Here is a 13383-nt window from a genome sequence, read left to right as displayed (position 1 = left end):
GCTCACTGACGACAGTCCATAGCACGTCTGAATGACCTCCTATATAAAATAACCTCTATTATAGTAGGGTTAATAGGGCTTAATAGTTCGCGTGATATAGATTACTGGAAATAAGATGGGAAATGTAGGTGCAAAAATCACCTTTTACAATCCTATAGGTAGCTATACTTAGGGCAAATTTGAATCGCAGAGATTGCTATATTTTGCGGGAGTACGTGAGTTCTAGCTTGTCAAATCTGATTCAGCTTTCCACTTCGAAGAAAGCAAACTGCAACTAAGAAAACTGAGGGAATAACAGTGGTTGTGACTCAGAAATGCGAGCAAATGATACGAAGAAGATAGATGCTGTGAAACATGACAAATCAAGCTTACAAGTTCCAACCCTGACTCCATCATAAGTCCATATGACATAATATAATAGAAGTGGTGCATACATTCGACATCAAAACTACGGAGAACTTCCAGGGGTTCTCAGGGAACAGCAGTTCAACTTGCAAACTCAACATGAATACGGCTCCTTTCAAGACATTTTCAGCCAGAAGTAAAATCTAAGAGAGATAAGCAACATCCTCCACACTTCAAGAGTCTGCATTGGATGAGAAACTGTTATTAATTTATCAAACAAAAGACAGCAGCAATTTGGAAATTGCACAGCCATTTATGCTTCACAATATATGCACAAAAATTACAATTAGAGAAACAACAAACAGTACTAGAATGTTTCAGTAGGATGCCAAACTGATAGTTTAACAAAAAGACACTCTGTTGGTAAATCAAATACTCGGTTCTTTATACTAAATAGGATATGAAGACGCGATTGCATTAAGATAAATTTAGCATGCAACCTTGTGACAAACATGGCTGGGAAACTTTTTTACATTGTAAGTAAATGTGATAAAAATTCCTCAGATGTCAATCATTTGTGTACATAACGATTACACTACAAGGACCCAATATAATGCCAATTTAGTATCTGCAGTTCAATAGCCATAACAAGTTCCACTGACATAATAAAGCCTCTTCCAGGTAACTCCTATGTTATGGACTTACTGTTAGATCAAAATATTCAGCTTTCAAGCTATTCATATTGGAATGGATTTCAAAGAAACCAGGAAAGCATCATGGCACAGACCATTTACATGCCCCTCTGAACCCTCAAAAGTAGTGGAAGCATGGTTTATGACAATATGAAAATAATGAAGTGAATTGAGCAGGTTTGATTGCAAATGTCAATTCACAAGCCCAGTTAATCTTCGCACACAATTGCCAAATGCAAGAAGTTTTAAAGGATGTCCAAAAACAAAATGGCTATTCCTCAGTCAGGGACTCAGGGATCAGGCGTACAACCACATTTGACATGCTGCGAAAACAGAATTTCGTGCGTACAATGTTCAATTGTAATAGTATTACATTATCACCCTAGCACAGAAGGCTTGATGGAAAAATCTACTGCATTTCTCCATCGCCCGTGCGATAACATGTTCAAGCATGCAAAGTAACACTCACTAAGCATCCTACCATGGTCTTAACAAGCAACTCAAGATATAATAACAATCCATACATGATATGTTCGATAAAGAATTGAGCGATCATCATAACAGCAGAGTCGTTCATCAATCATGGCTAATTGCACAAATGGAGCGACTGTTTAATGGTCATTCTTCAACTGATGCTTGGAGAAACAAGCCTAATCTATAACCCGCAAACAGCTAACTGAACAGGATACAATCCGCACTAACCTTTAGATGCTGCTCGGGTACATGAAGACTCTGACCTTGCGCCCCTGCAACGATGCAAACATAGCAGAAAAATCAGCACAAGCTCATAAACAAGAACAAGAATCGCATAGAATGGGAGCAACGCACCATGGAAGCGGGGGGCAGGTTGGACTTGAACTTGGCGCGGACGACGCCGGAGTTGCCATGGGGGCGGGTGACCTTGCCCCAGATGCAGCGGTAGTTCGTGCCGCCGCTCTTGGTCTTGGCCTTGTACACGTACGCCATCCTCTTCCCGCAGTACCACGCCACCTCCTCCTTGGTGTTCACCCCCTCGATCTGCACCAGCGACGTGTTCTCGTACTGGTTCGACTTCGACCTGCCCAAATTCCACCAATCAAAATCGCGGCGACAGAATGGAACACATACACACGCACACAACCCTCGGTTGCCGGAGACGGCGAGCTCGCCCCTCACCTCTTGTATCCGAGGATGGTGCCGCGGACGTAGAGCCGCACGCGCTGCCCGGTGCGTCCCTTCACCATCTCGTCGTCGCCGCCGCTTCTGCCGCCGGAGAGAGACTGGGAGCTCGCGGAGGTGGGGGTTTCGGAGGCGCGGCCACGAGGGGAAGAAGAAACCCTAGCCAGCGGCGCTGGTAGCTCTTATGTACCCGTCAGTAGCAGAAATGAACGGCGGCGATCTTCCGGTGCAGATTTTTCTACGGCTGTGATTTATCCGAGAGGATCGTGTGTTTTGGTGCGTCGTAGGCCTCATTCCCGTTTCATAGTGGGCCAATTTGTTGGAAAGCCCATCCAAATAACCTGAAATTGAATGGAATAAGTCCATTTTACCTCCCTTATCTCTTGCACATGTGTGAATAACATCCCTCAACCGGAAAACCGGGTATAACGCCTCCTTCTTCTCTGAAAACCAAAGCAAATCATCTCCCTCAGTGGTTTCGGAGGCGTTTTTGTCCTACGTGGCAGCTGAATCAGCTTGTGGGTCTCACTTGTCAGCGACTCTCCTCTTTCTGTTATCTTTTCCATCCCCTGTGGCAGCTGGAGACGAGCGCCGAATGGAGGACGCCGCCCGGGGGATCTAGCGGCGTCATCCCGTCGGAACTCTACTGCAAGATTTGTAGGAACGTGATGGCCGACGCGGTGCTGGCGAGCAAGTGCTGCTTCAACAGCTTCTGCGACAGGTGCATCTAGGACCACATCGCCGCCAAGTCCAAGTGCGCGTGCGGGGCCCAGGCGCGCGCCAACGACCTGATCCCCAACCCGACGCTCCGCACCACTATCGCCAACGTTCTCGCCATCACCGGCGGCGCAGCGAGCGCTTCAAGTGGAACTGAGAAGCCGAGGAGCTCCGTCGGCAGCAACGCGGCAGAGGTGGCGCCGCAGAGCCCGGCCGCTTCGCAGGCGAGCCACAGCAACGTGTCTTCTAAGAAGAGCGCCACAATCTCATCAGGTGTCCTCGAACCAAGAAAGGCGCGGGAGACAGTGGCGGGCGACCAATCCGCAGAATATGGAGCCCTCGCCGTCGACGGCGATCACCACGGCAGCTACGGCTTCCCGTTCGGCCTGGCGCCAGGCTACGTCGACCCCTTCTTCGGCGTCGGCGTGCCATTCGGAGCCGATCCTTACATGTACTACGACGGCGCACCTTACGGCTAGGGTGGTGCTGCTTACGGCTACTACGGCGGCAAGGATCACCGTGACATGAAGAGGACGTGCCTGCGATGATCGCACGTCATCGGCCAATTGTTGCCTGTTGCCCAACGCAAGATTGGATGGCGACACTGCCGGTCGCTGTCGGCACAGCGAGAAGAGCGCCGAATGTTGGATGGAGGACGTCGGAGCGTGGGAAGGTCGTGGTGGCGGCGTTCTGGCTCCGTCCGCGTCAGACCAGCGACGCGTGGTCGACAACCCCTGTGTTGCATCCTCCCATGCCAACTTTGCATGTCTGTCGGCGTCCATCTTCGCCAGGATGCTGGGGAGGGAGAAGAAGAGGTGGCGGCGAGGCCGAGGAGGCGAGGATAGGGATGAGGTGGCGGAGGAGGGGCGTGGGAGGGGAGGCAGTGAGCTCCCGCCGCCCCCGCGGTTTCGCCGCCCGTCACTCCTGCCGCTCCCGCCGCCTCGCCACTCCGTCGAGCTCCCGCCGCCCCGCCATTCCGCCGACCTTCCGCCGCCCCGTCGCTCCCACCGAGCTCATGCCGCCTCGCCACTCCGCCAAAGTCCCGCCGCTCCGCCGAGCTCCCACCGCCCCGTCGCTCCTGCCGCCCCCGCCGAGCTCCCGCTGCCCCGCCGCTCCACCACTCCACCAAGCACCCGCCGAGCTAGCTCTCTCCATCTCGCTTGCCGTGAGGATAAAGAGGAAGGGGAAATGTAACTGACGCGTGGGCCCAATATTTTATTTTTATTGTTTTACTCACTAACATGTGGGTCCCATTTACATTTATTTTTATTTTAGTGCCACGTAAGCGCCACGTCGATGCCTTATGGAAGTCAACCCGCCATGTAAGTGCCACGTAGGACAAAACCGCCTCCGAAACCGCCGAAGGAGTTGATTTGCTCTGGTTTTCAGAGAAGAAGGAGGCGTTATACCCGGTTTTCTGGTTGAGGGATGTTATTCACGCAAGCGCAAGAGATGAGGAAGGCAAAATGGACTTATTCCAAATTGAATTGTTCTTTTGGGCTGAGAGTGGCCCGAGGGGAATGTATGCACTGCACATATCATACACGATAACTAACAAATGTCACCAAAAATTCTGAAAAAAAAAGTGTACATAAATTTTCAATAATAGTCTTGTCTTCGTTCTTTTAACTCTTGTCGAACTTGCCGGATTATCCTCTGTACGATAAGGATAGCTTGATAGCTATAGAGGATCCATGTCAGCACAGTTCCCACACAGAGAGTGTGAGAAAGGAAGAGAGTGTAATTAGTCGTAGATTTATAATCAGCTATAGCACATGAAAGAAGTGACTAGCCTAAGAGAATTATAACATACAGTTATATATCGTGTATAAGTTCAATTATGCTCTTAATTACGTAGAGGTTTTCAAACAAATCAATGGCATGTTTGGAGAGATTAAGATTTTAATAAGCAGCTAGTGAGAAGCTAACTGATAATAACATACAGAAGCTATGAAAACCAGCTTTTGGCTTCTAATCTGTTTTCTATATTCTATAACTACATATTCTAAAAATCTAGGTAAAAAATCTAGATTGTTTGAAAAGCTTCTAGTAGAAAAAAAAAAGGTGCAGCTGACAAAAACTCGCCAAAAAGACCCCAAGTGGCAACACGCAAAACCTGGGCTTCCTTCACAGGGCCGGCCCTTGCGCGGGGGGGGGGGGGGGAGCGGTGCCACTGCCACCGATCTGGGCCCCCAGATCGCAGGGGCCCCCACACACCTCCCTCCCGCGTCCCTGGCCCGCAGATCGAGCGCATGCATGTGCGGAAGCCGGAAAGCGAAGCGCCCCGCGGCGAAAAGAAAACAGAAACGCGCGTGATTGCCGCCGCCCACATCCCCTCTTGTCCTCTTCACGCGCACGCGCTTAGCGATCGGTGACCGGGCGATAGCGATTTGGCGAAAAGCCAAAAATCGAAACTGCATCGCGTGTCGCCAGCGGCCGGCGCCGACGTAATTCACTCCATGGCAATCACAGCTGCTCGGCACTGACGCAATCTCCCTGGTTGCTGCTGCCAGCTGCTCAGTGACGACGCAATCTACTGCGTCGCTGCTACTCGGCATCTCCTAGCCTCCATCGCCTGCCTTCCCTCGGCAAGGTTAGCAATCAGCACACCAATACACCATCTCCGTAGCCCAATTATTAATTTAATTACTGCTGTCCAATCTCTCGATATCAAAACATAAACATATGTAGGCCATCCCGACGCACGGCGTCACGGGCATTAGCGCTTAATTGTTTGTTTCCGTTCACTCGATCGAATCGTCCTCATGCCCTAAGCATCGCATTTAGACGCTTGCGATCAACTAATTGGTAAAATTTTAAATTTATATTTGTAATTTTGTAGTGTAACTTATATGAGTTAAACTATCATAATAGTGTTAATTCTTTTAATTATCAAGCCATGTCATCAATAACTTCACATCTAGTTGATTATTATTTTGTAGTAGTATGTTAAGGACCCCTACATTTAGTTTTGCACCGGGGCCTGAAAACTCAGGATCGCCCTGTTCCTTCACTTCATATTTCTGCACGTTCATCCACTTTGCCAGTGCCATCTATAAAAGACTAACAGTCTTAAGAGTTTAGTATATAAAATACCAAATCAAGACCAGGATTGCCCAATAGGTCGGCCGATTCTGGTCAATTATTGATTGATCGCAGTATATTTTACAGAGCTTAGATCTAAATCATTTCCGATCTACGCTATCTTCGAGGCAGGGGAGTTAATGCTGGCAATTAAAAGTAGTTAACGACCCGTAGATCATCAGTACGTAGACTCGAATTGTGAATGTAAAATTAAGCAAGATCACTTCCATATATGAGTGCACGCGGCCTTGGAGCTTTCCGGACCAAGAAGTTTTAAAATCGTAGCAAAAGTTACAAGTGTCTTCACCGGGATCGATCGACTGATCGAGCATATATATAATAACAGTTCTAAAGTAAACGTTCGATTAATTAGTTTACTCACATAATTAAACAAGTGGCAGTTGTTCATCTAAATTTTGGCAACAACTTGGCAAGTTAACGATGCACTAGCGACAAATTAAATCAGCCAGATGCCAGATCGAGTGTGGGAGCATCGGCAGTCTACTTAAGGACTGACAAAAGCACGAAGCAACGTACTTAGCGTTAAGCTAGCGCAAAGTGCACCTCACTAATTAAGCTAGCAACAATGGCGGCGAACTTCTCTGCCTGCCTCGTCCCCGTCGCCGTCCTCGCGCTCTTCTACCTGGTCATCTTCCCCAACGACTTGAGCCAGCTCAAGTCGGCGCTTGCCCCATGCGACGCCGCCAGCAAGAGCGTCGCGGCGGCGGCGGCGGCGGACGACGACGTCGACTTCCGCATGTTCTTCGGCATCCTCACCCGCCCCGACTTCTACGAGCGGCGCGCGCTGCTCCGCATGGCGTACGCGCTCCAGCCGCCGCCGCGGCGCGCCGCCATCGACGTCCGCTTCGTGATGTGCAGCCTGGACAAGGAGGAGGACGCCGTGCTGGTGGCGATGGAGATCATCACCCACGGCGACATCCTCGTGCTCAACTGCACCGAGAACATGAACGACGGCAAGACGTACGACTACTTCTCGGCCCTCCCGCGCCTGTTCCCCGCCGGCGCCGAGCCGCGCTACGACTTCGCCGGCAAGATCGACGACGACACGTACTACCGCCTGGGCGCGCTCGCCGACACGCTGCGCCGCAAGCCGCGCCGCGACATGTACCACGGGTTCCTGAACCCGTGCCACATCGACCCGGCGTGGCAGTACATGTCCGGGATGGGGTACATCGTGTCGTGGGACGTGGCGGAGTGGATCGCGGCGTCGCCGGAGCTGCGGGGCCGGGAGATCGGGTACGAGGACGACGTGTTCGGCCGGTGGTTGCGCGGGGCAGGCAAGGGGAAGAACAGGTTCGGCGAGGAGCCGCGGATGTACGACTACCTGGACAGGGAGATGTACGGCGCCGACGTCAACTGCTTCCGCCACGAGCTCATCGCCGACACGGTGGCCGTGCACAAGCTCAAGGACCGCCTCAAGTGGGCGCGCACGCTCCGCTTCTTCAACGCCACCGATGGGCTCAAGCCTTCCAAGATGTACCATGTAGATCTCACACCTAGGATCTAAGATCTTTAGCTGCTTTTTCACGGTGATTAATTTAATTAGCTAGTTTTTTTAGATAATGGAATATATTTCCAGACTTTATTCAACAAGCTACAACCAATTATTATACCAAATCGCTTAAAAGCGTAATTAGCTAGTTTTTTATAGTTTAGTTTTTGCAAGCATGGCTGCATACATGCTTGCACTTCTTGCATGAAAAATGTAGAGAATGGTCATACAAATGGAAGAGAGATTCATCTAGCACCCCTTCTTTGAAATTGCTAGTAAACTTTCGCAAGTTTTTTTTCTCTTTTATATCGACTTTTTTATAGGGGCGCGCGAAATCTTGAGTAACAGTATAGCCGATTCGATTAAGTGTTTGGGCAAGTACAATGAGGATTAATCAACCTACTATTAGCCCGTCCAGGTCATCACAATCTGAGCTGGAGAAGGACAGAGAAAGGAAGAGAGAGAAGAAAGCGGGTGCTTGTTTAATCGACAGCTCGGCATGAGCAACAAGATGGATGGAGTAGGCGTGGAGACGATGCAGGAGCCGATGCCGTCGACAAAGAACATGCTTTCTTGGCCTTTTGCATCCCATGCTCCATGGCTCATCCCTTCTCTGTATATTTGGCGGTAAATCCCCATCCGCGGGAAAAAAATCGCACTTTACACGCCAAATTAGTTAGTCGAAGCGTCAAATTCCTACTGAAATACCCCATCCAGTTAGTAATCCCTCAACTCAATCTGCTGAAACAATGGGTCGCTCGAAACGAGAGGTTGCGCCACCGCCGCCGCCATCTCCGTCGCAAGCCTCGCCGGGATCCTTCGCATCTGGCATGATGTTGCCGGGATCCTTAGGCAGTGGTGCCTGGCAAGGTTCGGCGCCACCGCAGCCGCCGCTCCCTTTGCTCTACGCGTACGACGCCGCTGCTTCTGCTTTTCCCATGGCCCAAATGAAGCAAGGATTGGATCATAGTGCCATTGAATTGTCAGATCTGCAAGAACGGTATGTACTTTTGATATTGAATGGTTTTGGATTGATGTGCTCCGGAAGTTCCGTGTACCTCCATGTTGATTAGAAAATTAATGGTGTTGACTAGCTAAGTTTGATTCTTGCCGTATTCTAGTTTTCCCCTTACGATCTGATCTGCTGCTAGCAGATTAGCATATCCCCTGCTAATATGTCAAAAGAATCAACGTGTACATCTGTTTCTCATACTAAAGTTAAGTCTTGCTATATTCAGAAAGGGAAAAAAATTGTGGCAAGAGAATAACTTGATAGTAAGCAAGGGCTACAGATACATATAGATTTATTTTATAGCAAAAACTAGTGTACATAGGTCAGTGCATGGCCAAACTTTTTGTACTAATCTACACATACACTTTGAATAATCAAGAACTCTTACTACATAGGTAGTGAACAGACAAATCAACTTATCTACAAACACAAAAATAGTAACTTTATATGGCATGAGAATTATTAGTATCATAGGCTGTGCTTTGTCAAATTTTAATGTACTCATTTACAGATGAAGAGAAAAAAGTGCTAAGGATGTTATATGGCAATAATTTTGGATCTTTGTCTTTTTCTTGCAGTGGTATGGACTTTCATCCGCCTGGTGGTTTCTTAAGTTACTTTTAGGATCAATCAATTTTACAGAATCATCGACCTTTTGTGCCTCCAAATTATTATCCTGCTGAACAAGTAGCACCATGTTCAAAATTACGTACAGGAGCACAACAACCTGTCAACATTGATAGTGGTGATGAAGAAGCCCCCACTGTTAGGACTGAGAAGCGGTTGACATGGTCAACAGAGGAGGACATAAGACTAGTAAGTAAATAAGGATGTAGGCAATGAATCGTGTTTTCTCATTGACTGTTACTTTATTTCTAGTATAGGACTAATCATGTTTTGTTTTGATTATAGGTGAGTGCTTGGCTAAACAACTCGAATGATTCGATCAGTGGTAATTTTAAGAAAAATGATCGTTATTGGGGAGATGTTACTGCTGAGTATAATAGCACCACTCCCAAAAACAGGACAAGGCAAGAAAAACAAATCAAAGACCGTTTTCATAAAATTAAGAAAAATGTTGGTCGTTTCTGTTGTGTTTATAAAGAGGTTAAATCCATATATGTTAGTGGACAAAATGATATGCAACTCAGGGAAAAGGCTGAAGCAACATATCAAGCAGATTACAAGGAAGGCCCATTTTCATTTCTGCATTGTTGGAACATTCTTCGTGACCAACCAAAGTGGCATGCTTACTTGGAGGAACTTGAGAAGCCAAACAAACCAAAGATGGATGATGAAGTGGAAGTGATGGAGCAAATGTCCACTCCTAACAGTCCTGAAGATATTAAACGTCCAATAGGAACAAAAACTGCTAAGGCGCAACGTAATGGTAAAGGCAAACGCAAAAGGAAGGCAAAGGTTTATCTATCAGATACTGATGATGAAATTGACAAGCTTAAAGAAGTTCAGGAGATGGCAAATAAAGGTCGTGATGAACTACTAGAGACTCAGAGGCGTGTTGCTAGTGATAACCTTGAATCAAAAAAGTTAGCGCACCTTGCAGCCATGGAGCACAAGGAGGCTGTTATGTTGGAAACATATCAGTCTCTCATGTTACAAAATACAAAAGATATGCCTGATGATGTTAGATCCGAGCATTTGATGGCATTGAAGTGTATGAGGGAGAAGTTGTTTCCGTAATACTAAGGTATCTTCACTTTCCAGTCTCTAATTAAAGCTTGTTGTATTTTTTTTACTTGCTGCAATTGAACTTCCTGCAAACATATATATGTTTCTTGCACAATTCAAAGAGTTGCAAATATTGATGTAATCTAACTTGTAATATAGTCAGCATGTAGCTATTATTTCCAGAAAAACATGTAGTCAAGTCAGCAGTTGCAAAATTAACATGCAGTCAAATCAACAATGTGCAGATAAACATGCAGTCTTGAATTCTCAATAGTCTAGTTAATAGTAATCCAAATGAACATGCTCTGTGTATGCATTCCCAATAATCTAATTAAGGGTAATTCAAATAAACATGCTACTAGCTAGTATGCATTCCCAACAGTATATATATATATATATATATATATTGGTCTAATGGTGCTAACTATCCATCCCTCTGTCATTCCTTTCAACACTTCTTTCCCATTCCTTGCACCCCTTGTCTCCACCATGTCTCCAGATGATTCTGGTGAATTAGATCCTTCCAAAATTATAGACCAATACATTGTTGAGCAGAACCTCATAGATTCTTTTGCAAGAAGGGTCATGGAAAAGATCAAGACCAAGCTTAGAATTGGAAAAATCAGAAGGAAGAGTGCGACAAGGAAGACAATCAAGAGGGATCACACAGCAGCACATCATCGTCTCATAGCTGACTACTTCAGTGAAGACCCTCTTTACCTTGAGAGCATGTTCTGTACAAGATTTCGTATGGGAAGACCCATTTTTCTTCGCATAGTGAGTGCCCTTGGAAGGTGTCTCCTTACTTTACACTAAAGGTAGATTGCAGTGGTCGCCAAGGGCTCTCACCTTTACAGAAGTGCACAGCTGCAATGCGCATGCTAGCGTATGGCAGCCCTGCTGATAGCCTAGATGAGTACCTTAAGATTGGCAAGAGCACGTCCTTGCAGTGCTTGGATATGTTCGCACGAGGGGTGATTGAGGTATTTGGTTCAGAGTATTTGCGACGTCCCACATATGAGGATGTGGAGCGTATGCTTCAAGTTAATGAGTCTAGGGGCTTTCCTGGGATGCTAGGCAGTATTGATTGCATGCATTGGAGGTGGGAAAAATGCCCAACAACATGGAGAGGGCAGTTTACCCGCGGTGACTATGGAGTGCCAACAATTATCCTCGAAGCGGTTGCTACTCGTGACCTCCGCATATGGCATGCTTTCTTCGGTGTCGCGGGGTCAAATAATGACATCAATGTGCTGAACCAATCCCTACTATTTCTTGATGTGCTGAAAGGGGAAGCTCCTAGAGTAAAGTTTTTTGTCAATGGTAATGAGTATAACATAGGATACTACCTTGCTGATGGAATATATCTAGAATGGGCTACCTTTGTGAAGTCAATAGCTGCTCCACAAACAGAGAATAACAAGCTATATGCACAGTATCAAGAAGGGGCAAAAAAAGACGTGGAGTGTGCATTTGGGGTCCTGCAGTCCCGTTTCAATATTGTGCGCCGCCCAGCACGGTCGTGGAAACGGAAGAGTGTTGGGAGAATCATGAAAGCTTGTATTATTCTCCATAATATGATAGTTGAAAATGAGAGGGGGGGTTAAAATTCCTATTGATCTGAATGTGGACCCTGGAGCATCGGTTGCTCTTCCTCCTGAAGTAACTACTGGGCACAATCCATGCTTTGATCAGGTGCTGCGTAGGAAAGCTGCAATACGTGCTCGTGCACCACATTCCCAACTAAAAAAAGATCTGGTTGAACATATTTGGCAAAAGTTTAGCAATACCCATCGTACTTAGTTGTGGTAGGACATTAAGCATCTTGTTTTCACATTTTCAATTACAATTGCAAGCATCTTAATTCATTTATCATTTTTATTTATTTATTTCAGGGACAATGGAAAACTTTGGTGCTAGCTTTTTGGTGCTTTCTGCTATGGTTTTGGGAGGTATGTACATGTCTACTTGCACTGTACAGTCCAAAGAACAACATAATCAAATAAGTCCTTTAATAGTCCTTTTGTTTCTACTTAAAATAGTAGTACTACTTCCTTCTAGTTGTTTTGCCATCCAGATTATATGCTACAATTGTTCTATAATCATCAGCCTCCTATTTTCTATGGAAATAATGTTGCTTTAATGACAGGTAGTGAAGATGCTCAATTTGGTAGGCTGGCAGCTTGTTTTGGTTCTGCTTGAGAAAGATAATCTAGTTATAAAGTAATTTTTAGTAATTCGCTGGTGTCATGTAAGAACACTTGTGTTGTTACCATCTATTGGCAGTATGGATCGTTGTAATGGCCTAATTTCTTTTGTCGAATGTTGATGTATGGATCATTGCAACAGACTAAGTTATTTTGTCGGTCTATGAATTAGTTATTTGTCAATCTGTGAACATTCTTTCGATCAAGTAACAATCTGAATCACTATTGTACTGTTTAGTTCGAATGAATTAGTTCGAATGAATTATGAATATTACACCATTGTTGTTGATAAATCCGTCTGCTTTGTGATAAATCATATGATTTATTTTTTTATTGATTGAACATAGTCTTCCGTCTATGGTTGACATATAAGTGGCTACTCAAGTGATGTTTACAGTTGATCCTACGTAACTTGAAAGATACAATTAGAGAATTAAATGCAGCTTGCTTTGCTAGAGACGGCTTAGAGACAGCATGTACTATCTTATTGTAAATATCGTCTGTTAAACCATCTATAGATGATGTGGAGGATACTAATAGTAATAGTAAGATGTTTACTCTATTATTGCCCTTGCCCTTACAAAAAGTATTTGACATGGTCCCTCAGCTCACTCCATCCGATGATAGTCCGATCAGTGTCTTGGATCAAGAAAGACGGAGGATTGTCAATGTCAACGCCGTATCGCCGTCAAAAAATGCTCGCCTCACGTGTTCTGAACTTGGTAAGCCTTCATGGTCCGAATTTGGGCAGTTGGTAGCATGGCCTTATGGGCCCTTTAGATGACTAACACGGGTTAGGATTTCCTTCAAACTTAGCACTACATGGGCCACAAAATTCTACGAGAAGATGGGACTTGTGACTTTGAGTGCATCATTGCAGATTGCTTGTACAATCAGTCTACTTTATGTTTACATGAACTCCAATTTCAAACTTGTACTTAGTTTAGAACGGACTAATTATTGGCC

General features: G+C 46.0%; 2 protein-coding genes and 3 pseudogenes across 2 annotated transcripts; 4 read left to right on the top strand and 1 right to left on the bottom strand.

Annotated features, from left to right (window-relative positions):
- Positions 1–315: 315 nt before the first annotated feature.
- Positions 316–2337, bottom strand: LOC4330946 (large ribosomal subunit protein eL33w). Its single transcript, XM_015772125.2, has 4 exons — positions 2193–2337; positions 1866–2094; positions 1740–1783; positions 316–586 (listed from the first exon to the last, which is right to left on the bottom strand). The coding sequence occupies exons 1-3, from the start codon at positions 2258–2260 to the stop codon at positions 1742–1744; spliced, it is 339 nt and encodes a 112-aa protein (XP_015627611.1). The 5' UTR covers positions 2261–2337; the 3' UTR covers positions 316–586; positions 1740–1741.
- Positions 2338–2400: 63 nt separating this feature from the next.
- Positions 2401–3460, top strand: LOC107276027 (E3 ubiquitin ligase PARAQUAT TOLERANCE 3-like; annotated as a pseudogene).
- Positions 3461–6531: 3071 nt separating this feature from the next.
- Positions 6532–7756, top strand: LOC107276933 (beta-1,3-galactosyltransferase pvg3). The gene has a single exon (XM_015769413.3). It carries the CDS (start codon positions 6583–6585, stop codon positions 7522–7524), a length of 942 nt encoding a protein of 313 aa, XP_015624899.1. The 5' UTR covers positions 6532–6582; the 3' UTR covers positions 7525–7756.
- Positions 7757–8342: 586 nt separating this feature from the next.
- Positions 8343–12246, top strand: LOC107278269 (glutathione S-transferase T3-like; annotated as a pseudogene).
- LOC136355294 (uncharacterized) lies at positions 10700–12412 on the top strand (annotated as a pseudogene).
- Positions 12413–13383: the final 971 nt, after the last annotated feature.

This window comes from Oryza sativa, chromosome 2 (assembly GCF_034140825.1).
Source record: "Oryza sativa Japonica Group chromosome 2, ASM3414082v1".
Lineage (NCBI taxonomy): Eukaryota > Viridiplantae > Streptophyta > Magnoliopsida > Poales > Poaceae > Oryza > Oryza sativa.
The sequence above is the reverse complement of the archived record's forward strand: the minus strand, read 5'-3'. Positions and strand labels throughout refer to the sequence as shown.

Bases quoted from the DNA above. Each gene is read 5' to 3' on its own strand.
- LOC4330946 (XM_015772125.2), bottom strand. From the start codon at position 2,260: ATGGTGAAGGGACGCACCGGGCAGCGCGTGCGGCTCTACGTCCGCGGC. The intron at 2,095-2,192 runs GTGAGGGGCGAG...GAATTTGGGCAG, and splicing joins ACCATCCTCGGATACAAGAG to GTCGAAGTCGAACCAGTACG. The intron at 1,784-1,865 runs GTGCGTTGCTCC...GCATCGTTGCAG, and splicing joins ACCTGCCCCCCGCTTCCATG to GGGCGCAAGGTCAGAGTCTT.
- LOC107276933 (XM_015769413.3), top strand. From the start codon at position 6,583: ATGGCGGCGAACTTCTCTGCCTGCCTCGTCCCCGTCGCCGTCCTCGCG.